Source organism: Protopterus annectens, chromosome 1.part0 (genome assembly GCF_019279795.1).
Source record: "Protopterus annectens isolate FY-2018-M chromosome 1.part0, PAN1.0, whole genome shotgun sequence".
NCBI lineage: Eukaryota > Metazoa > Chordata > Ceratodontiformes > Protopteridae > Protopterus > Protopterus annectens.
This window is the reverse complement of record NC_056725.1, coordinates 859541117-859564754: the sequence shown is the minus strand read 5'-3', so window position 1 is coordinate 859564754 and position 23638 is coordinate 859541117. Positions and strand designations below refer to the sequence as shown.

Below are 23638 nucleotides of genomic sequence, written 5' to 3'. Positions count from 1 at the left end.
GCAAGGGACTGCTTGCTTGAGCTTTGCCTGTACTTGGGCACATCAGTAAACTGCAAGAAGTCAAAGATGGTACCTATTCAGCCAATCCAATTCATAGGATGTCAGCTGGACACAACCATTTGCACAGTGTTTGTAACCATGGACAGAGTTCAAAATTTGAGAGCTGGTATCCAAAATCATCTTCAGTTTCATTCATTACCAGTACCGTTGGTCCCCAGCGTACTAGTACTTATGGGTTCATCCAACCTCATGGTCCAGTACAATCCATCTGCCTCAATATCTTTCTCCAGACTTTAGTTATAACGGTGGCTGACTTCCTCATTACTGGCAGGGAGACCTTTTACCCTGCCCATCCTATGTGCAGTAGTCCCTGTGGTTGCCTCCTCATTAAGGTTGGGGGGTATTTTCAGGGGAGGATAGTCTAAGGTACATGGATCCAAAAGAAGGCCAGTCTTCAAATTAATATAATAGAGATGAGATCTGTCTTCCTCGCTTTGCTGGAACTTCAGGACTTTTTGCCTCTAGTAGTGATTTCTATCTAAACCAACAATATGATGGTAGTATGATACATCAACAAGCAAGAGGAAAGCAGATCATATCCCTGTGACAAAACAATGGATGGGAGATCGCAGATACACCCAGGGGGGGTTACTCAGGGTCACACCAGCACACAGAGCTAATACTAAATATGGGCATAGTTTCTCCACTAGGTGGCGTAAGCCACAAAACTATGGCTAGGCTTATAAATGCCCTCGGGCAGATAGCCTAGTATAAACCTATGAACCTATGAACCTATAAAACATGAGTGTCTGGCAATGACATTATATCACTTCTGATAGCAATTGACTTTCTGGGAAAGCTTAGTGGTTTTGCTGACAAGCTTAGCAAATCACTTCTGATGCCTCATGAGTGGCCTCTCAACCCATCAGTGCAGAAGATATTCTACCCTTCCTGTAACGTCTTTGCCTTGCCAATCAATACAAAATGCAGCAACTTATTTGGCTTAATTCCCCCTAAAGAACAGCTCCTGAGAAATGCTGTAGTCAGACAGTGCCCCACTGAAATTCTTTACACTGTTCTTGGCTTCTGCGGTTACCCCAGTTCCTACAGAAGGTCTTGAGATACAAAGCCACAATAATCCTCATTACATCTTACTGCCTCAGTAAATTTGGTTTCCCCCATTAAGGCCCTACCTCAAAGAGCCTTCCAGGCTCCTGGCTTGCAGGAAGGATCTGTTATCTCACCCATCCAGATTGCCTCACTTGGACCTCTGCAATCTAACTGTGTGGTTTCTCCAGTTCCTGTGAGAGCCACTGACCCTTTCCTGTCACAAGGAGTGGTTTGTGTACTCTCTGCATCACAAAAAGGAATCAACACACAAACTTTGCTTCAGCAAATGGAAGTGTTTTTCTGTTTGGGAAACATCTATGGGGTTGGATCATCCTACTGCTTCAGTTCCACATGTTCTCATTTTTCTTGTTCATTTGTTTGACTCGGGCTTAAGTTTTTCATCTACTGAAGTACAGATGGCCACCATCTCAAATTTTCATAATGGATTTGATTCAAGATACTTAGCTGCTCACACGCTTCTTATGGACAATATAGAACCTTTCTTAAGAGAACCTTTTTACTTCACTCCCTAGTCAGAGAACCAGTCCCTCCTTGAGAGATTAACTTAGTTCATGAAACATTAACAAGACACTGCCCTTTGAACCAGTGTATTCCACTTCTTTGAAGTTTTTTTCTTGGAAGACTTTATTTTTACTGGCAATCACCTTAGCCAGAAGGATATCAGAATTACAAGCATTGTCCACTGTTAGTCCATATATATAGTATTTCATTAAAATAGATTATTCCTACTCATGAATCCATTCTTTGTTCCTAAGGTGGCATCTTGAACAATTCTGAACCAGTCTATCCACCTACCAGTATTTTTTCCTAACCACTCCAGTAAACGAGAGCACATTCTCCATACCTTGGATGTCCATAGACAACTCAGATTCTATCTGCACAGTATTAAATCCCTTAGATTTCAACTATTTGTGTCTTTTGCCTCACACAAACTTAGTTCCAAAGTTTCCAGAATCACTCTGTTTCTCTCCTGGTGGCTCTCTCGTTGTATTTCTTTCATTTATTAAAGTTATAATCACCCCTTGCCTTGTAATCCAAAAGCTTCTTCTACAAGGTATGTTGCCATCTTTACTGCCTCCTTCAATAACTCATCTGTTTATGAAATTTGCTCTGTAGCTTCTTGGTCTAAGTTGCACATCTTCTTAAAGCATTGCATGTTGGGCATCATTTCGAGGTCTAGGGCTTCCTTCAGAGCCACAATCGTCAAAGGTCTCCTGTCATGATACCACCCAGGTAGTTGTTAGCCAGAAATTCTGAATCATAAGTCGGATCGGACAGACAAGATGAATAAGATACTGTAGTTATGTTCTTGCCATAATGCTGGATCCTTTTGTCTTTGTCCTTCTGATATGACATCCATCCCTCCAACCCCTTCCCAAATTGTCATTTTCAGAGGACCTGAAGGATTATATATGCTCTCTCCAGCTTCCATTTTTCTCATATCTTTCTATTATGGGGCAGCAAACTTAATCTGAGGTAGCTTTACACCCAGGTGCGTTATGGGTGGGGAAATAATTATAGGAGGCCAAGGCTGGAGGACTAGTTTTGCTGACTTAGATCGGAGAAGCAGCCCAAAGACCTATAAGTCATATCAGATGGATGAGGATGAAAGGATCCAACATTTATGGCAAGTACATAATTACCATTTATAGATACGGAAATGGTAGAGATTGGGGTAAACATTGACCAATGTACATTTGCAAAGTCAGAAGAGTATATTCTGCAGCCCATTTAATTCTTAAGAGCTTGTCTAGCCACTTCAGGGATGTTTTTGTGTTGCTTTATACCTCACTCATGTGAGCCATTATTGAATATGGTAATGCATTCTGGACCCTTCAAACAAGCCAGCTGAAATAGCTTGAAAAAGTACAGTGATTTTTCACTAGAAAAATCATAGGGTTGAAAAACCTAAGACATTTGGAAAAGCTTCAGGAATTGTCATTGTATTCTATTAGTTATGGGTAACTTAAAGGATGCCTTTGGCTGTTTTATAAACAGTTCTACTATGAAACACAGACTTCCTGCAAGCCAACTTTCCAAACGAATGAAACAAAAAATGCCTATATTCAAAAGGGTGAAAAACTCCTCTTTTGGTTTTTGCAGGTCAGCAAGCCCCTCTGCACCCCCCATGTGGGGGCAAGCCCCCCACCCCAAATATAGATATATATATATATATATATATATATATATATATATATATATATATATATATATATATATACATACATACATACACACACACACCAACTCCATGGTCGCACCAACTTGAAGAAGGGGAAAAAATTCCTTAAATAAGTGAATTATTGCCATTTCACAATTAGAAAACACACCAGCAATGATTTCTTATGGGAAAAAGCATTCAGTGTTATGCTGTTCATTTTTTTGTTCTACTGACGTTCGAGCAATTTCACCTCAATGTATGTGTAGGGGAGCCTATATAAACAGTCTGCCAATCCTCTCTGAAAGTTTGTGCCTCTAAGTCAGTGCTGGAGAGGCTAACAGCATATCAGGAATAATAATACTATAAACAGTTGTCAGTAACAGCAAAAATGTAATGGATACATTACACAGTACCTTCAAGAAGACCAGTATCTTAGAAACTGAAAAGTGATGAACCTGTTAACCTAAACACAGATTTGTGCAACCTGGAGTTATACATGGCACACTTACTGCCACCTTTTTAAGTGTAATAGCTGCTCTAAAAGTGCTTTGATTATAAGATGTTTAGAATAAACTATTCGTCATGTGACCAGCAGAGATGACGCTGTGTATTAGGAATAAAGTTTACTACAAATGTTGGTATGGTGTATATAAACTCATTTTCATCTATAAACACCCTAGCCCAACTTTGTAGAACTTACTTAGGTACAGCACAAATCCTTACTGATCCATTATTGTTGCTGTTTACAACAGTTATTTATTTATTTATTTATTTATTATTTATTTATTTATTTATTTACATTTGTACATAGCTAGTTGTCTGTTATTGCTTATGTAACAATGTGATTTTATAGCTGCTTGCAAAGGCACTTGATTGCAGGTTTTAGGATTTTGCCTTGAATTTGTTGGTGTACTGCATTACTCACCAAGTTGCCTGTCTGTCTCTTTATGGTCATATCCAGGTTTATGCTCAGTGAATGTTTCTTGATTAAACAGTTCCTCCTTAGCTTCCTAATAACACAAGTGCCTGGATTTATTTTAGTCTTGGCAGAAAACCAAAAATGTAATGTCTTTAGAAGAAGAAATATTGCCACCAACTATTAGAAGCTTACAGTGACAGGGATTTTAGGTGCCTGTTTACTTTTCTCCACTTTGTAAGACAGTTTAGTGTTTCTCGTTAGCATGTCAGTACCTCAGCCATGGACATAGTAAGAAATGATCTTGGAAATCATTCATGGTCAGTATATTTTAACTTGGACTATTATGCGATTTTTGGTTCTGATTTTTTTAGACATATATACTGTTAGCTGGAGAGTGATTTACTGTGTGGCATTAAGATGTGCTATGGCTCTGACAGTTGTTTTTCATCCAGTTATGGAAGTAGTACATACTTCTCAAAGGCACAGTAACTTAGTCCTGTACTAACCCAAACATGTATGTCCTCTGTAGGTGTTTCAGCCCTTGTCATGGCACCATCACCATTCCCTCGAGTATGGCACACCATGGATGACAATGAAGAAAATCTCCACTCGGCCACCATTGAGAACCTTAACAAGATACTTCAAGTGTTTGTGATGGAGTACCTTCAGCTTTAGATTTCAGCTTTTGTTTTCTGTGCCCATATTATGAAAAATGTAATTTTTATTAATGATAATATGTTTAGTCTTCATCATAAAATAAGTAAGCAGTACTTGACAGAGTGTGGAGTCCTGACAGGCTACTGCACATGTTGGGTAGGTTGTATTTCAGTGGCAAGTAACAGGTGAACATCCTCTCATGTAAAATTTGAATACCAACAGCATATATCTCACATTTGATAATGTGTTTATTATAATATAATTTAAAATTAAAATGCATACATTTTGAAAAGTGCAGTAATGTATGAAAATACCTATTTTTTTTTACTATAACTGTTTAGTGTGACATAAAACGTAATCCTCAATTCTTAATGTGCTAATTGTTCCACCAAATCAGTTTTATATATGGAGCATCATTGTTATAAAGGTTTCGTCACCACTGAGAAAACAAGGTTTGGTTTGTTTATATGATTATATAAACTGTATGTGACATAATGCAAAACATATGAACATGCAATAAGACTGGGAAATGTTTTTGCTAATCATTGTTAGTGCGTAACATCACTATCTGTTGCTTGCTTTATAAGAAGAAAACAGTATTTTAATTTCATTTACTTTTTTTTTGTCAGTGTAACTCCTACCTCTCAACCATACCGAATCCCTCTGTATTTATTGTTTTGAGGGCAAAATATTGGGGTGCCATGAATTTCCGAGTGACCCCCTTAATTTCCGAATTTCCCGGCATTTTTTCTTTTTTTTTGTATTAGCTGTTTACCACTTTAAATTTATGGCTGATGTCACCACACATCACCAGCCTACAGGGGCGTGCGTAATGACATCAGCTATTGCTTGTTAGACTGGAGGGAAATGGGAAACATAAACAGCAATGGTGGCAGTCGGCAGATGTACATAAGTTTGAGTCTGCCCAGCCTCCAAGTAAGAAAAGTTTAAATCTGTTTCAGTTTATCTGCTCGTATGTTTCTTTTACTGCTGGGTATGTGTGCAGGTTTGTTTCGCCATTTCAATTGGTGATGTATCTGCTTATTAAGTAGGGGGAAGTGTGTGCCATTTCAGTTTATCTGTGCAAGTTTTGCCGTTTCTGCTTAACTGTGCAAGTTCCCAAGCTGGAAAGCTTTCAGTTTAACTGTGCGCAACGGAAATATGCTGCTCTGTGTGTGTGTGTGTGTGTGTGTGTGTGTGTGTGTGTGTGTGTGTGTGTGTGCGTGTGAAATGTCCCAGTTAAGCATAACTGGGTAACTAGCAGTAGAAGTCAGGCTCAAACCCTGTACCTTAGGTACAGGTAGTAAGAGCCTGAATTCCCCACCCACACCAGCTGTTTGGCCTGTTCCTGTTAACATTTGTGGTTTTCTAGCAAATTAGTGAGAATGAGAACTAAATTCACTAATGATATGAAGACTGAAACTTAAATGGGTATCTTTCAGGAAATACATGGTAACACAATCATTTTATTCTAGCAAGTAGCAACTTTTCTAAGATTATACAAGCAATGTTTAAAATATTTCCCTGGTTTTGTCCCCCCCCCCCCCCAAATGTTTTTTTCCAGATTTCATAATCTTAAGTTGTGCTGCATAGTTCGTCAGGTGGAGGGAAATTTAGTGCTTCTTATGCAAAGTCTGTGTTAGCAGTACAATGGGTAGAATGCTTGCTTTTGATGCAGAAGACTGGGTTCTACTCCCACAGGATGTAGATGGATTGCTGATACTGTATTGTGTTGTATTTTGAAAGGGGGTGGATGCTACAGTCCTGAGAATGTCCTCTTTGGCAGAGATACCTACTAGCTATGAACCTGTTCAGTTTGCCATCCATTCCCTATTGCAATATTAGCTTATCATTTTTAATGTAACAGGCAATTTATCCCTCAAGGACAACAGGCAATTTATTTGTAGATGAAACAATAAAATATAAAGTTGTTTGCTAGCGGCAACCTCTTCATTAGCTAAAGATCTCTTTTATGTGGAATTATTTAGTTGACTTTTACTTCTGCAGAGATTGTGCATATTTACTGATACTGGTAGATTGTTGAAGTTTAAGTAGACTTTTATGATGCAAATTTCTGAATTGTGCAGTTTTGTCATTATTGGTTTATGCATTTTGTTTCATTTCTTACTGGAAAAATGTTAAACAATAAATTTAAAATGTCCCCTAACAAGTGTGCTGCATTATACAAGGAATATAATTTAATACAATCGGGAAGGTGTATCAAAGATAACATGTATGTTTCATGTGCAAGGGGCCTATAATTTGAAAACAACCCAAATGTAATCTTTGTCCGCCACGGGCTAGATGCATTTTCTTTGAATGTGGATTTCAATGCTGTTTCAAGGGCAGAGAAGCTTTAATGCTAAGTCTGTTTTCCCTGTGAGACTGTATTGCTTTGTTTAGCAGATGTCTATCAGTATTTGTGCTAGGAAATGTAAAATAAAAGTTTAAAATGAAATCCAAATAATCATTGTAGAAGTAAAGGAGTATGCACTTTAGTGTTTATGGTAAATGGGGCAAAATAGCCACGTAATGGGACATTGGAGTGGCTGCAGGGGGACTCTGTCTGGGGTCATATTTTGATTGTCTGTTTTTCAGTTTGTTTGAAAGTTGGTATCTCACAATTCCATTGGAGTGGGTGGGTTACTTAATTATGTATGCAAAGTTTGTTAATCAGCGTACAGATTTGTACCTATTTTTCATGGGCCTTTGTCCAGATTTTTGATGTTTCCAGGTTGAGAGGTATGCTGTAACTTGCTCTTGCTTTCTTTCTACTAAAATGAAATACATCTAAGTGGCCTAAACATTAATACTTCCATTAAAACTAATCCGCTCTTTTTGTTTGTGTTTCATTAGTGCAGATAGTAAAAGTAGTTCATAGGTTCATAGTTGTGTACTAGGCTAATGGCCCTGGAGCCTTTACAAGCCTAGCCGAAACAAAAATTGCCCAGGCACTGTGCCACCCGATGTTAGTTCACAGTGCCCATATCCAGTAGTGCAACTGGAATGATCCCTGGAGTGAACTTTCTGTTACCCATCCTCTTGTCAAGATTTCTCTTAAAGAGGGCCAGTGAGGTACTCTTCTTTACATGAATGGGAAGCTTATTCCAGAGTATGGGCAGTCTTTAGGAGATGAACCTGTCCCTCCAGCATGTTGTGTTGTGGTCTCTGGAATGTGTGGGGCAGGGGGATTGGGATGTCCTTCGGAAGGGCTGTGCTTCATCCCCACTCGAGCCGATGGAGATGAGTCGGGTGCGGCCTGTGGTTTCTCGCCCGCCCGAGCCGCAGGCATTAGAGATTCCTAGGTCGGGTCCGATCATACCATCGGAGCCGACTTTAGAGGATTCGAGGGTTCCTCTGATTCCTTCTGAAGATGTCTTCTTCTAGAGATCAAAAAACAGAGGGAAATTGGCAACTCAACAACCCTTGGATGGGTACGTGAATGTGAGTAGTTTGGCTCTAGCCCTTCCACCTCCTGGGTGTCCCCTTGATCCTCTTCCCAAGGATTCCAGGTGCTTCCTGTTTCCATATCTGGTGACTGGCTCAGCTCCCCCACCAGGCATCTTCTTAATGGCCCAGGACTACACCTTTCGCATTTAACTCGCTCAGCTGCATGGGATATAAGGGAGCCTCGAGTCGGTGGAACCAACTCTCTTTTAGAGTGTGGTTTAATGGAGCCGAGGTCGCTCCGATTTTTTAGGTGTAGCATTTCAATTAGGGCTGGGTCAGACATGACTTTGTAAGTCAAGCAGCGATCACCTCTAAGTAAAAGATAAGAGACTGAGAACAGCTGAAGTTTCTTGAGTCTGTCCATGTAGGACATGTGTTTAGGCCTAGGATTCTTTTTGTGAGGTACTTTTTTGGCCTCTCCAGCTGTTGTAGGTGTCTGGTCAGATACATGCCAAATGGGGCGTTATATTAGATGATTGGTCTAATGAGGGATGAGTAGAGAGGGATGATGACCTCTTTCTTCCTGGATGCAAAACCTTTGGTTATAAGATGTGCCACGTTGAAAGACTTTCTGACCACAGTGGCAGTGTGGTGGTCAAAGGTGAGGTGGCTGTCAACCTGGGTGCCCAGATCTCTTATGGACCCTTTAGTGTTTAGTGAGCTCCCATCAATGTGGTAATTTGTGGGAAATTCGTTTTTTCAAAGGGGATGATAATGCATTTTTTTGGCATTACGCTTCAGGCCATGGTTCCGACACCAGTCATTGGTCTCAGAGGGGTCCTTTTGTAGGATGTCTGCATCACTTGGGGAGTTGATAATGACTCCCAACTTGCAGTCATCAGCGAACCTGGTCAGCAGAGTCCTTCTGTGTTGGCCTGGATGTCTGAGGAGTAGATGCCAAACAGGAGAGGGTCCAGGACCAAGCCCTGTGGGACTCCACTCATGACTGATTGACATTCTGACTTGGAATCCGCAACTTTCACTCTCTGGGTCCTGTCTGTGAGCCAATTTGCAACCCACCTAGTGATGTAAGGATTGATGGCTAGTTTGGTGAGTTTATCAATGATACCTGAGTGGGGAATGTCATCAAAGGCCTTGGCAAGGTTGAGGGAGGCTGTATGCACTGCCTTACCCTCATCCACAGCCTTGGTGACTGCCTTGAAGAAGTCAACCAAGTTAAGCAGGTAGGATCTTCCCTCGACAAAGCCAAACTGTGTGGGGTCAAGAGGTTGGAGATTGCCTATATCTTTGTTAAGCAGGTCCATGATGATGCGCTCCATAGCTTTGCATACCAGGCTCATCAGGCTAATGGGGCAATAGTTCCCAGGGTCTGTAGTTGCTCCCCCTTTATGGACTGGGATGACTGTAGCAGTGCTCCATTCATTAGGGACATAGCCTGAGGTAAGGCCGTGATTGAACAGGGCACACAGATGTGGTGCCAGTTCATTTTGTAGCTCATGTAGGACGCAGCCAGAGATATTATCCGGTCCCATGGACACTGTTTTTTTGGCTGTAGACAGTGCAGCTTTTACCTGTGCCACAGAAATGGTGGGTACCAGGCTTTCATCTGGCATTGTAATAGGGCCCTTGGGGGGGGAGTAAATTTGGCACTGAATCTGTCGGCCAGTATGTTGGCTATATTTGTTGTCTCAGTATAGGAGGTGCCATTGTGCAATAACTCAGAGCAAATCTGGGTATTGCCTTTGAGGTTTTTGATATAGCTATAGAAAGCTGTAGTTTTTACCAGCAACGTGTAAGACCAAATCATGGTCATGTGAGATTGCAGCTACTTCTAGTTGTCAGTGAGCATCCTGTTTTCAAGTTAAATAAACATATATGCTGAAATTCGAAGTATCAGGCATTTTGAACAGCCAAACTCTTGAATTAGAGTATCATAAGTCATTCTGCCTGTATGCTGGTTTTCATGCTGGGTGTTAAATACCTATTTTACATACTCCTCAGCATTTGAAGTGGAACCTCATATTGCCACTTTCCACTCTCGTTAAAAGGTCTTTTGCAAAAGATTGTGGCAAGCCCTTTCCTGCTATGTTACTCCTTAAGTTGTGGTGAAAAGATGTAAATACAAACCACCATTTTTTTTGCAGTTCAGAATCTTAAGTGCAGCTACTCTGTATAGGCACTGATTGATTTTGAGTAGGAAGGGCCTCTAAGCATGTGTAGAAGTTGAAAGAACCATGACATTTTGCATATATTTTTATAGTAAAATTCAGACAAGTCAGACTAAGCATTGGATATTGAACATGTGTATAAATCATTGTCTTATACATACTTGAATCAAAAAATTAATCCTGCAAATTCAGACTTGCTTAATATGATGATCCCCAAATATGCCTATCCCAAGAACTGCCAGTGTCGCAAAATTAACAAGTCAACATTCTTGCTTTAACATCAGTATATGTATGCATTTATATATTTCAGTTTGAACTCTGGAGACTAGCTTAGTTTTTAACAGTTTGCAAAAATAGACAGATCAGCTCTTACTAAATGTTCAGTATATAGATCACTGTTTCAGTAACTTAATCTATATGGTTCCTGATACTCATGACTGGACAGTTTTTCAAAGCTTTAGAGTGCTTCCCATTTACTCTGTCATGGACTTAAGGGGAGCTCCATAAAAAACAGTTGGAGCTGAAAAAGCTTCAGAGATTTTTTTGCAGTTGAATAGCACTCCTTTGGCAGACTCAGTGGAACTGTAAGTTGGCTAATGATCTTTCAAGACTGGCCAGTTAAACCCCCAATTAGGAGAAGACTTCTGTTAAAATATGTTAAGGAAAACATGTTTTTTTTCTGCCTAAAGTATTGTGTTTAACAATGAAACTTAAAGATGTTCTGTATTCCTGTTGCACCTTCATTCTTACATATGGCTTCGGAGCCTATCCTCGGCTCCAACTCGGCCTATTACAAAGCTCAAAGTCTTCTAGTTGGCTCGTGGCTAGGTAGGTATCCCATGGTGCACCAGTACAATCCCCAGATCTCATTTGCCGCTTCTACGAGTTCAGATGTGCTTCTTGCTTGGCCGTGGCTAAGTTTAAGACTTTTTCTATTACTACTATATTACTGTTTAACTTTAGTGATTTATGGCTCTAGGTAGAGTTTAGTAGTGTTGAGTAGTTTTAGACTTGTTGAAGTGTTTTTCTTCACTTTAAATTACTTAATTGTTGAGAACTAGTTGGCCGTTGGCCTTTGTTGTTCTAGTTTGGTATCCTGTGTGCCAGTCCTTTCTAATTAACGTGCGCTTTTGCGCTTATTTTGCTCTTTTTTGTCTGTTCAGTGTTTCTTAGTATTAGAGAGTTTGGAATTTAAATAGTTATTTACTTAGATATTTAGCGATTCAGTTTGAGTGCAGGGTCTTTTGATTAGTTCCTACCCTTTTGTTTCTGCGACTTAGCATTTTGAGCGTAGATTTATATTTGAGACAGTTTGGACATTTAGATATTCAAATGTGTGTGTGTGCAGTCTAGTTGATAGTTTTCTGACCCTCTAGTCTTATACTTTCTATCTAGGTCCATTTAAGTTAGTGGACCTAGTTCTCTGTCCTTTCTCTCTCCCCAGGGTTAGGCCCGTTTGAGTTAGAGGACCAAGTCCTCATTGTGCTTGTGTGTTTCTGCTTCGCCAGTTATCATGTCCAAAGAGGCAAAAGACCATAAACCTTCAGGTTTTAAAATGTGTAAAGTGCTCCCAGAAAATGTCAATTACGGTTGGCCATAGTAATTATGTTTATTACCTCGGAGCCATTTATTTGCAGGAAACCTGTTTGTTTTGCCATCCCTTCAGCTCCAGAGTTCTCCAGGAGTGGAAGAATAAGCTAATTCTGAAAGGTCTCCTCAAGCCTTCCTTCGAGGAAGATTTAGCCATTTCTTCTTGTTTCTCAAAATCACATTCCTCCAAAAAAGAGAAGATGAAGTCTACCAAGATGCATTCCCCAGCGCAGTCTGGTGCTTTGGAACTGCCTTCTAAACTTCCTAAGCCGGATAAGACTTCTACCTCCTTGGCTTCAGAGCCGATCGAGGTTCTTGATACTAAGACTTCAGTTTCGGCCCCATTCATTTCGGAGCCGACTACTGAAAGACTATATTGGAGCTGGTCCAGAGAACCCTTGCCAGTCTCCCCAACTTTACGGTCCCCAATCTTGCAGAGGTCCAGATCACCCACACTGTCTTCCAGATCTTCCAGGAGCCTATCAGAGGAAGATGTGGAGAGAGTAGTGCTTAGACTCCTGAAGCCATCTGCCTTGCCAAAAATGCTGTTTGCTCCAACCCAGTCAGTCCCAGAGCCACCTGCGTCCATTTCCCCTGTTGTGGTTCCTCCTCCAAGCCGTGCTGGGCTTTCGGAGCCGGAGTGTTCGGTACCACTGGTTGTGGAACCCTCGGTTCCAGCCCCCCTCGAGGCTGTCTCGGAGCCTAGTTCTGCTCCAACACCTTCGGTGCCGTCCATGGTGTCTAGGAGCCGAAGTTCACTGGTTGGCCCCGACAGGGACACTTGGAACTGAACCTCTTCAGTTCCAAGTCTCCCTCTCAGTGCGTCGGCTATGGTGAGCTTGGATCCTACATCTATCTCGGAGCCGATGACTTCCTCTGAATCCTCGGAGTCGAGGAGGTCTTCAGAAGCAGAGCGGTCTGCCTTTGAGATGATGTGTGCTGTCCCTCTCAACAGCTCCACTCAAGGGTACCGAGACTCTTCCCCCTCAGGCACTGACCTCCATCTCGGCACCTACTCTCTTGACCTCGACAGCAGAGACCTGCAGCCTCAGGAGCCTCTGGTTTGTGGCCCCCAGTCTTCCGAGACCTCCCCAGAATATCCTTCTGAGGAGCCCCCTCTGAAGAGGACATGCAAGAGGAAGCATGTAGACTCACAGGATGAGTCCCTTACCTCTGACACTGACCTTGAGGAGTCTGAAGGGTCCCCCAAGTCGTTCTCTGATGATGTCCCTTTGTAGACATATTGGAGATCCTTAAGCAGAGGGGCGGCTGGCCCCACTGTTACCCTTTCTGATGAGCAGTCGGTGTACCTGAAGGCTTTGGGTCTCAACCTTCAGCCACTTGGGTGTCTCCACCTTTTCATGAACTTTTAGACTTTGTTAGTCAGAAGGTGTGGGAGACTCCTTATGCCGTGGGGCTAGTTTCCAGGAGATCCAAGAAATTTCTAACTGCTCCCAAAGAGAAGGAATTCTTATCTAAGGGTGTGCCTGTAAATGCCATGGTAGTGGCGGTGGCCAATAAGAAGGAACTAGTGGAGACTTCTTCATCTGTCCATCCACCAAACAAGGAGTCTCGAGCAATGGATAGATACGGGAAGCATATCTCTTCATCAGCGGCATTCACACTCAGATCGCTGAACTATCTAACACATTTTACGAGGCTTCAAAGAAATCTCCTTAAGGAGTTGGGAAATACTCTACAAGGTACATCTACTGAAGGAGTCCCTGATAAGGTGTCTGCTCAGTTGTCCACCTTAAATTCCATTGTTAACTCCTCCATGAATCTGATTTCTTATGCATCCGACAGAGCGAGCAGGGCAGCAGGTTCAGCAGTTTCCCTTAGGAGGCACTCCTGGATGCTCTTGTGTAATTTTGCAGAGCCATTCAAGTCTATCTTTACCAACGTCCCTTTTGACAGTCCTTTATTGTTTGGACCTAAGGTAAAAGACACACTCACCAGGTGCAAGCAAGAAGGGAAAACGCTGTCTGCCGTGGGAGTACATTTTACCGTCCCTTCTAGACCATATCCCAAGGATCAGAGAGGTGGTGAGATGTGGTTCAAGAAGTTACAGAGATTTTTCCCAGATGCACAGGGTGACTCCTCTTTCAGAGGCAGAAGAGGAGGAGAAAATGGTAGATGTCGCCCTAGAGGCAGGGGTGGCTGCAAAACCAGGGAGGCCGTGATTCGTTTCGAGGTCATCCCTTTCAGCGCTCCTGATGTGGGGCCTGGCTGTGCTTCTCTGGAGCCAATATGGGGGTTGCATTTCTTTGTATCCAGAAGCCTGGCTAAGCATCACCCGAGACAAATGGATACAACGAATTATCACCAGAGGTTACTCCATACTCTTTTCTCTGCCACCTCACGTTCCCAAGAAGATCCCGGATGTTCCACCAATCACAGGGATCAGGCAACTGTTGAAAAAGTTGCTCGCAGAGTCATCCAAACCGTCCCCGCAGACCAGGTAGAATTCGGAACTTACTCCATATTATTTTTAGTGCCAAAACATACAGGTGACTGGAGGCCCATCTTGGACCTCAGCAAGCTAAGCGAATCCGTAAAGAAAGACAAGTTCCGGATGGTGACACTGCAGTCTATACTCCCTCTGTTAGGGAAAGACACTTGGATGTGCTCAGTAGACCTCCAAGATGTGTACTACCATATAAAAATGGACAGAGCGTCGAGGAGCCACTTATGCTTCCGGCTTGGAGCCAGTCACTACCAGTTTCATGCTGTGCCCTTTGGTCTCACCACAGCCCCCAAGGTGTTCACCAAATGTAAGGCAGTAGGGACAGCTCACCTGAGACGTCTAGGATTCTATGTGTTTCCATACCTGGACGACTGGCTCCTGTCCACCCCCACCAGGCATCTACTCCATCAAATCAGAGACTCCACGATTCAATTTTGTGCCTAGTTGGGGATTACTATAAATTGGGAAAAGTCTGCCTTATCGCCCTCTCAATTTGTGACTTTTATAGGTGCAGAAATAGACAGTCGCCAGGTTAGCTCGTTTTCCTGCAGAAAGGGCACAGAACCTCATACAAGTTCTTAGTTTACTTCCTCTTCAAAAAGTCAAGGCAAAGACAGTGCTGAAACTCTTAGGGACCATGGCCTCCACCATAATGCTAGTCCCTCTGGCCAGATTACATATGCACATTCTTCAATTACTTCTGTTGTCCCAGTGGTCCTTTCAGCAACTGCCTCTATCCCACCACATCATCTTAACAGAATCTTGCAAAAAGGACCTCCGTTGGTGGATCCTACCAGACCATCTAACGACAGGTACTCCATTCCTTCCTCGCCAACCCATTGCTACTGTGACCATGGATGCCTCACAGATAGGATGGGGGGCATTATCTAGGCGGACTGTCCAAGGCACATGGCAAGATCACGAGGCTCACCTGCATATCAATGTCCTAGAGATGAGGGCGGTGCTTCTAGCTTTACAAGCACTTCATGACCTTCTTCCTCTTGGGACGATAGCAGTCCAATCAGACATGTCTGTGATATGGTATCTCAACAAGCAAGGTGGGACCAGATCTTACCCACTCTGTCGAGAGGCTATTCGTGTTTGGAAGTGGGCGATATCTTCCCAGTGCTTTCTACTGGCAATGCATATCCCAGGGACAACCAACATGATAGCCGACAAACTCAGCCGGGCAATCTTGATGCCTAACAAGTGGTCTCTGAAGCAGGAAATAGCGGAACAGATTTTCTACAAATGGAGACGGCCTTGCTGCGATCTTTTCGCCAGTCCGATCAACTCCAAATGCAGCAGCTACTTTTCCCTAATCCCTCCCTGGGGGAGTCACCAAGAGACACACTTGTTCATGATTGGCCTCTGGGTCTCCTTTATGCCTTCCCTCCCTTTCCTCTCATATCCAAGGTGATTCAGAAAGTGAAGCTGTTGAGAAGCAAATTGATTCTCATCACTCCTTACTGGCCTTGTCAGATTTGGTACCCCTTCCTTGGGCCTCATCTGCTAGACGACCCATGGACTCTGGACCTAGTGTCAGACCTCTTGACACACGTCAGGCTCTCTTCACCCCAGCCTCCACACCCTCAACTTGACAGCGTGGCTGCTCCAATTCCATCCCTAGTCAGGCTTCATGATCTTTCACCTGCTGTGACCCACATTCTCACATCTTCACATAAACCTTCCACTAGAAAGTTATACACTAGCAAATGGAGAAGGTTTTCTATCTGGGCTGAAGAAAGGAATGTTGATCCCTACACCGTATCCATCCCAGTGATTTTAGAATTTTTGTCTGAACTTTTCCACCAGGGATCTGTTGCTGTCGCAATTAGGGTTCAGTTGGCAGCAATATCTAATTTTCATTTGGGTCAGCATGAGTCTAACCTGATGTCAAACAGATTGTGTAAAACTTTCCTTAAAGGTGCTACTTTGCTGAGACCTCCTTTTCAGGAACCGGTAGCTTCCTGGGATCTAAACTTCATTCTGTCCAAAATAACTTCTCCACCCTTTGAACCTGCTCATTCGTGTCCACTGAAGTTTCTGTTTTGAAAGACTTTGTTTCTAGTAGTCATCACATCTGCTAGACGAGTATCAGAGTTACAAGCTCTGTCCATCAAGCCCCCTGTTTGATTTTCCACAACGATAGAGTCTCTCTTTGCACAAATCCATCCTTTATCCCTAAAGTTTGCTCTCATAACTTGAACCAAACTATAGAGCTGCCTGTGTTTTTTGCTAACCATTTCAACGCAGCAGAATACAAATTTCATCAGTTGGAAGTTCACAGACAATTACGGTTCTTTCTTCACAGGACTAAGGAACTCAGGAAGTCAGACCAATTGTTCATATCATTCTTCAATTCCAGACTAGGTCTCCCAGTCTCCAAAGTGACCCTTTCTAATTGGATTTCGAGCTGTATATCCTTTATTTATTCTTCCAATGGAAAGCCTTTACCGTTCAAGATTAAGGCTCATTCTACACGATCCCAGTCTACGTCTGCAGCTTTCCAAGCCAGAGTTCCAAATGACAATATTTGTGCAGCAGCAACTTGGGCTACCCCTCATACCTTTATTACTCATTACAAATTGGACCTGACCTCTAGGGGTAAAGCCTCCTTTGGTTCCACAGTACTCAGGAGTATTTTTCCGTGAGCCACCCAAGAATAAGGTGGTCGGGACACTGTCCCATATGTAAGAATGAAGGCGAGATAGGACTACAGGACATAAAGAAGTTTTGTACTCACCATAACATTCCATGTTTGTAGTCCATCTCTTCCTTTATTCTTACAAACCCACGCACCTACCCCCATCCTTGTAGGATCTGGAGACAGGATACATTTTCCATAATAAGGTGGAGACCTTTCATTATTGTTGTTCTTTCTGGATAGCTTAGATCTGTCTTTCTGTAGTTTAGCAGCAAACAAGATCTGGGGATTGTATTGGTGCACTATGGGATACCTGCCTAGCCACAAGCCAACTAGAAGACTTTGAGCTTTGTAGTAGGCCGAGTCCTCGGCTCCGAACCCATATGTAAGAATGAAGGGCGAGATGGACTAGAAACATGGAACGTTATGGTGAGTACATAACTTCTTTTTTTAAGACTGTCATTGTGTTACTAAAGGAGTTGATGGTTTATGTGAAATATTTGTGTGAAAAAGTTTATTTTTTGATTAAACGTTTAGTCAGGTTTTTTTGTATTTTTCAGGCAGGATGCTGTGCTTCTGGGGGACTTTCAGTAGTTTACTTACCTCAGAACAATTTGCTGTTCAGCATTTGATCAATGCTGTAATAGCCTTAGCTACATGGGTTATACCCTGCATAGGGTGTAACAGCCAGCCAGCTTCCAAAGCTTAAGGGCACTTCCACTGCCCCAAACCATTATCACCTCAAGCAGAGCTGAATAAGACCAGTGTTTTGGGCTCCAAGCCCTTCACAGCTTTTCTAACACTGAAGAGCACTCATTTTGAAGATCCACATCGGCTAACAGTACTCCGTTGCTGGGCAGATAAGTTAACTTAACTGCATCTGTAAAATAAGATCTGAAGTAAAAACAGCAAGAAATAACTGGCAAATACACACTAAAGCATCCCAAAAGTGAAGTCCTTGTAGTAAAATAGAAAAATAAGACGCTGATGGCTGTAGTATCCAAAAAGCTATCTTTTCAATGGCCTTCTTAATCTAGGTCTTAAGGGGACATTCATTGAGACCATGCCCTTCTGTACCTCTCTTAGTAATCCACACTGCTTCTAAGTTTTTTTTCAGTATTATATGAATGTCACCTTGCCTTTAAGCTCTTTGAATTAAACTAAACAGCAAATGAATGTTGTAGTACAAAAATGTGTTGTTTGTTAGTAGTTCTTTTTATTCCAATGTTACTATTATTGTCAATGCTTTTGAGAAATTATGCATCAGGGATATATATGATGCATGTATGACCTCTGAAGTAGTTTACTTCATTTGGTCTTAAACCTGTGGGAATATGGATCCATATCGGATCCTAACCGGCAAATATTACTAGCATCAGCTCTGAGCTCCAAACTCCTCCCTTTACCCATAATACACCTCCACATTCTTCCATCCCCAGATCTCGTTTGCCGTGATTTGTTATACATCGTGTCTAGCAGTGGGTTATTTCACTACTGTAAGTTAAAAACTTTCATTTTTTTTCGTCAATCTAGGTTAGTTTAGGTACCCCTTCTCCCCTCGCATCACTTTGGCGTCGAGTGTTAGTCTGATTAGGTAAATAGAGTAGTTTGTTTTGTGGTGCCCCTCCCCCCCTCAGTGTTGTCTGTAGACTAGCGTGGTGAGTGGGTGTATGTGTATTGTAGTGAAGAAAGTTTTTTGCCTGTCTTTTTTTAAAGCTTCTTTCTTTCTCTCAGGATGGCTGAAAAGTTTGTCTTTAAGCGCTGCACAGAGTGTGGCTATAAGCTCTCCCCAGCGGATGGCCACACTGTGTGTGTGTTGTGCTTGGGTGTGGCCCACCTTAGTGTGGATTGCTCCATTTGTGTGGGGTTCAACTCCCAAGCTTTAAAGGATAGGAAGGCCAAGTTGGCCCTCAAAGGTCTTCTTCCTTCTACCGACCCTCCTTCCTCATCTTCAGTTTCAGTCACAGTGGCTGCTGTGACTGCCTCTCCCTCTTTTCTTTGTCTGGCCTATCCTTCCACCCAGGCTGGGACTTAAACTCCTGCATCTTAGCCTGTGGTAGCGGAGCAGAGGAGAGGTAGAGAAAGGGAAAAATGGTCGAAGACGAAGGAAAAGAAGAAGAGGTCCCCGGACCTCGCTTCTCCAAGCAAGTCAGCACAGATCTGTGACTCCCCTCGGCTTCGGTCTCCGAGGTTCTCCCCGGAGCCGGAGGAGGCATGTCCAGTCTCCCAGGCCTCGGTTCCTCGACCCGCCAGGTCAGAGTCCATGGCCTTACCATGATCAACCCGCTCCTTATCTGATATGGATCTCGATAAGATGATGAGGCGCTTTACCAGTACACAGATCCAGATGGGGGTCTTGCCAGCCCCCCTCCCTCTGGAGGGGGGAGCTCACTTCCTTTCTTTCAACCCATTTCTCCTTCCCCAATCTGACCTTTGGCTTTGGAGTACTCCAATCCGAGGTTGGCCTTGATCAGGGGTTCGGCGCCGACGGTACTTGTTTCCTTGACACTGACAGCTGCCTGGGGCATCTCGGATCCAACCAGTTCATATCTGAGCCACTCTCGAAGCCGGAGCGTGGGTATCTGATCTGAGGGAGTGGGACCTTTTCCATCGGCTCCAACGTTGTCGGGCCAAGTCCCCTTCCTTGGAGCTCTGTCCACTTCGGGGCCGGCTCCGATTCTCTCTTCTGACTTGGGGAAACCACTTCCCAGGAGGTCTGCTCTCCTTTGGCATTCAATGTGGCAGAAAGGGTCCTCTCCATCGGATCGAGACTCCTGACCGCCCCCTCGGACTCCTCCCAGACCCCCTTGGCTCTGTCTACAGTCCCCATTGTCTTACCAGAGGGACAGCCCATGCTCGAAGGGTCCTAGACGGTTCCCACTGAGGAACAGATGGCTTGCAAGCGCTCCCCTGAGAGCCCCACTGGAGATGTGCCTCACAAGCATATGTGCAAGAGGAGCTGCTTGGACTCCCCCGAGTCCCTCACCGAGGGCACAGATTTAGATGATGGAGAGGGTTCCCCAAGATCATCTCCCGATGATGTCTCCTTTGGAGACATCATGGAGATCTTGCACCAGTGGGTAGGTTGGTCTGCCCCCAAGCCCTCTTCTGATGAGTCTATGTTCCTGGAGGCTTTAAGCACGGGCCCGTCTACTTCCTGGGTGTCCCCTCTCACGGATCCTTTAGTGGATTTGATCACCTAGCAGGCATGGAAGGAACCGGACAACGTGGAGCCTATCCCCAAGTGACCCGATAACATTTTAAGCCCCCCCCCCATTGACAGGCCATCCTGGATTAAGGGCTCCCCTGTGGATGCCATGTTGGTAGCAGCAGCCACTAAGAAGGAACTTGCTCAGAAGAGTTCCTCAGTCCACCCTCCTGACCGGGAGTCATGGATGATGGACTGCCTAGAGAAGCGGATGCATGCTTCAGCTACCTTTTCGATCAGGGAGTTGAATTACTTGACCCATGTCACTAGACTCCAGCGCGACTCCGTAAAGGAGCTGGAGGCGTCTCCACCCATGTCCATGTCGCAGGAGGACAAGGCTTCGTTCTCTGTGAAAATGGCCACTCTAAAAGCGGTATCAAATACATCCATGCGACTCCTCTCCCATGCCATGAAAGGAGCAGCTAGGGCGTCTGGGTCTGGCGTGTCCATGAGGCGTAACACCTGGCTCAGGTTGTGTAAATTTTCTGAACCCTTTAAGGCATCTTTTGCCAGTGCCCCTTATGATGGCGCTACACTTTTCGGTAAGACCGTCAAGGAGACACTAGTCCAGAGTGAGAAGGAAGACACTGTCTGCCGTCGGAATCCAGTTCTCTAACCCTCAAAGTTCTTTTTCCCAGAACCAGAGAGGGCAAAAGAAGATGTGGTTCTGGAAGTCTCAGTATTCCCGGGACACTCAGGGCTCATCTTCCCCTAGAGGCATAGGGGGACAGAATGGACACTGACCCAGAGGCAGAGGGGGTCTGCAGAACTTCGGGTCTCAAGAACCGTTCTCGGACAGACCTAGGCAGCATCCATGAGGAATTGCCCGGCTGCTCTACTCTGGAGGCAGTCGGGGGACGATTGTCCTTGCACCCAGCAGCATGGGAGTCCATAACAAGGGACCACTAGGTCTAACCCCTTCGTGGGTTACCCCATATCTCCCAGACACCTCCCGGACATTCCACCCACACAAAGGGCGGCAGCAGCACAGGAAATTTCCAAGCTGCTAGTAAAACGAGCCATCAAAACTGTCCCCCCAGATCAGTCCGGATCGGGCTTCTACTCCAGGTTCTTTTTGGTGCCAAAGAAAATGGGGGACCTCTCTACCCTGTACCTTTCTGTTGCCAAAGAGAAGTTCCCGATGGTCACGCTACAGTCCATCATGCCATACCTGCAAGAGAGCGACTGGATATGCTCGTTGGACCGCCAGGGTGCTTACTATCACATAAAAATGCACAGAAGCTCCAGGAGGTTCCTCCACTTCTGGCTAGGAGCCAATCATTATCAATTTTGGGCCCTATCATTTGGTCTCACCACAGCCCTCAGGGTGTTTACCAAAGTGGTAATAGTTATAGCGGCTCACCTGAGGCTTCAGGGGATTCAGGTCTATCCATACCTGGATGATTGGCTCCTCACTGCTCCCACCAGGTGTCTTTCCCAAACCAGGGATTACTTTCTGACACTTGCCCTGAGTTTGGGCATCACAATCAACACATCCAAATCTCTCCTAGATCTTGTACAGGTGATAGACTATATTGGGGCCAGGATAAATACTCTTCAGTAGAAAATATTCCTGACCTCATAGAGAGTTCAAAACCTCAGGATGCATGTCTCCCTGATCTACCGTTCCCACTTCCCAACGGTGGAATCAGTGTTGAGTTATGCTCGATGGCAGCGACCATAACTCTTCTCCTGTGTGCTCGGCTACACATGCGGATTCTTCAGTGGACTCTAGCTGTTCTGTGGTCCCTGTTGGAACTGCCATTGACTTATCCTATCCACCTAAGTCGAGCATGTCAGTCATTCCTCATATGGTGGATGAGCTCTCCAGACATTTTGGAGGGACGACCCTTTGCTCCAGCCATGGCCCAAGCCAGAGTGACCTCGGCTGCTTCCCAACTCGGGTGGGGGGCATTGTCCGGGCAGGGCAGTCCAAGGTCTGTGGTCCCCCATAGAGACCGGCTCACATAGTGTCCTAGAGATGAGGCGGTCCTTCTAGCATTGCAGGCCATTCATGCCTTTCTTCCTCTGGGGACAATTACCATTCAGTCAGACAACATGTCAGTAGTCTGGTATATCAGCAAACAGGGAGGGGCCAGATCTTACCCCCTTTGTCACGAGGCCATGAGAGTGTGGGAATGGGCGATCTCCACCTGTCGCTCTCTTATCGCAACACATATTCTGGGGCGGTCCAACATCCTAGCGGACAGGCTATGTCGGACCATTCTGATGGCTTATGAGGGGTCTCTGAATCTGTCAGTAGCGGAACAGGTCTTCAGCAAGTGGGGTCAACCTTGCTGCAATCTCTTTGTATCTCCTTCCAACGCGAAGTGTAGCAAGCTTTTCGCTCTGAACCTTTTGCCGGGGGAGTCCCCCAGAGACGCTCTAGTTCATGCTTGGTCTCCCGGTCTTCTGTATGCTTACCCGCCACTACCTCTCATTCTGAGGTTTCTGCAGAAAGCTTGTCGACTGGGGAGCAAGGTGATCCTCATTGCTCCATTTTGGCCACACCAGGTATGGTTTCCCTTCCTTTGGTCTCACCTTCTGGCTCCACATTGGATCCTAGATCCCATTCAGGATTTGATTTCACACCCCTCGGGGGTGCCTCATCTGAGTCTGGACAGCCTGAAGCTCATGGCTTGGCTGCTCCAATTCCCATAATTGCTAGGACTCCCGGACTATCTTCCTCAGTTACATCTATTCTGGTAGCTGCTCATAAGTCTTCGACCAGGAAGATTTATTGCATCAAGTGGAAATGTTTTTCTTTCTGGGCCTCTCAGAGGAGTTTAGACCTTTTCACGGCTCTTATTTCCATAATTCTTGATTTTCTAGCTGATATTTTCCAGCATGGAGCTAGTTCTTCTACTGTCAAAAGTTCAGTTAGCTGCAATTTCCCATTTTCATGTGGGCGAGAATTCTGCTTCCTTAGCATCTTCCAGACTGTGTAAAGCCTTTATCAAAGGCACTTTTTTGCTATGCCCCCCGGTTAAAGATCCTATTCCTCCGTAGGACCTTACAATGGTTCTCCAAGCTCTGGTCGCTCCTCCTTTCGAGCCTGCCGCAACTGCAGATCTAAAATTTTTGTCATGGAAAGCAGGCTTTCTGGTAGCTATCACCTCTGCTAGAAGGGTTTCAGAAGTACAGGCCTTGCCCATCAAACTTCCATACATGATTTTTCATAAAGACAGAGTTTCCCTTCAGACCACTCCATCTTTTCTTCCCAAGGTGGCTTCACCAGTCAATATCAATCAGACTATAAATTTGCCTGTGTTCTTTCCC

At 44.2% G+C, this 23638-nt stretch overlaps 1 protein-coding gene across 1 annotated transcript in view; it reads left to right on the top strand.

Moving 5' to 3' along the window:
• The window catches only part of QPCT (glutaminyl-peptide cyclotransferase), a 1088038-nt gene extending 1082560 nt beyond the window's left edge, over nucleotides 1-5478 (top strand). Inside the window, exon 7 of the mRNA XM_044063686.1 lies at nucleotides 4741-5478. Coding sequence (XP_043919621.1) covers nucleotides 4741-4886 — 146 coding nt within the window. The 3' untranslated portion in view covers nucleotides 4887-5478. The remainder of the gene's footprint in view (nucleotides 1-4740) is intronic.
• Nucleotides 5479-23638: the final 18160 nt, after the last annotated feature.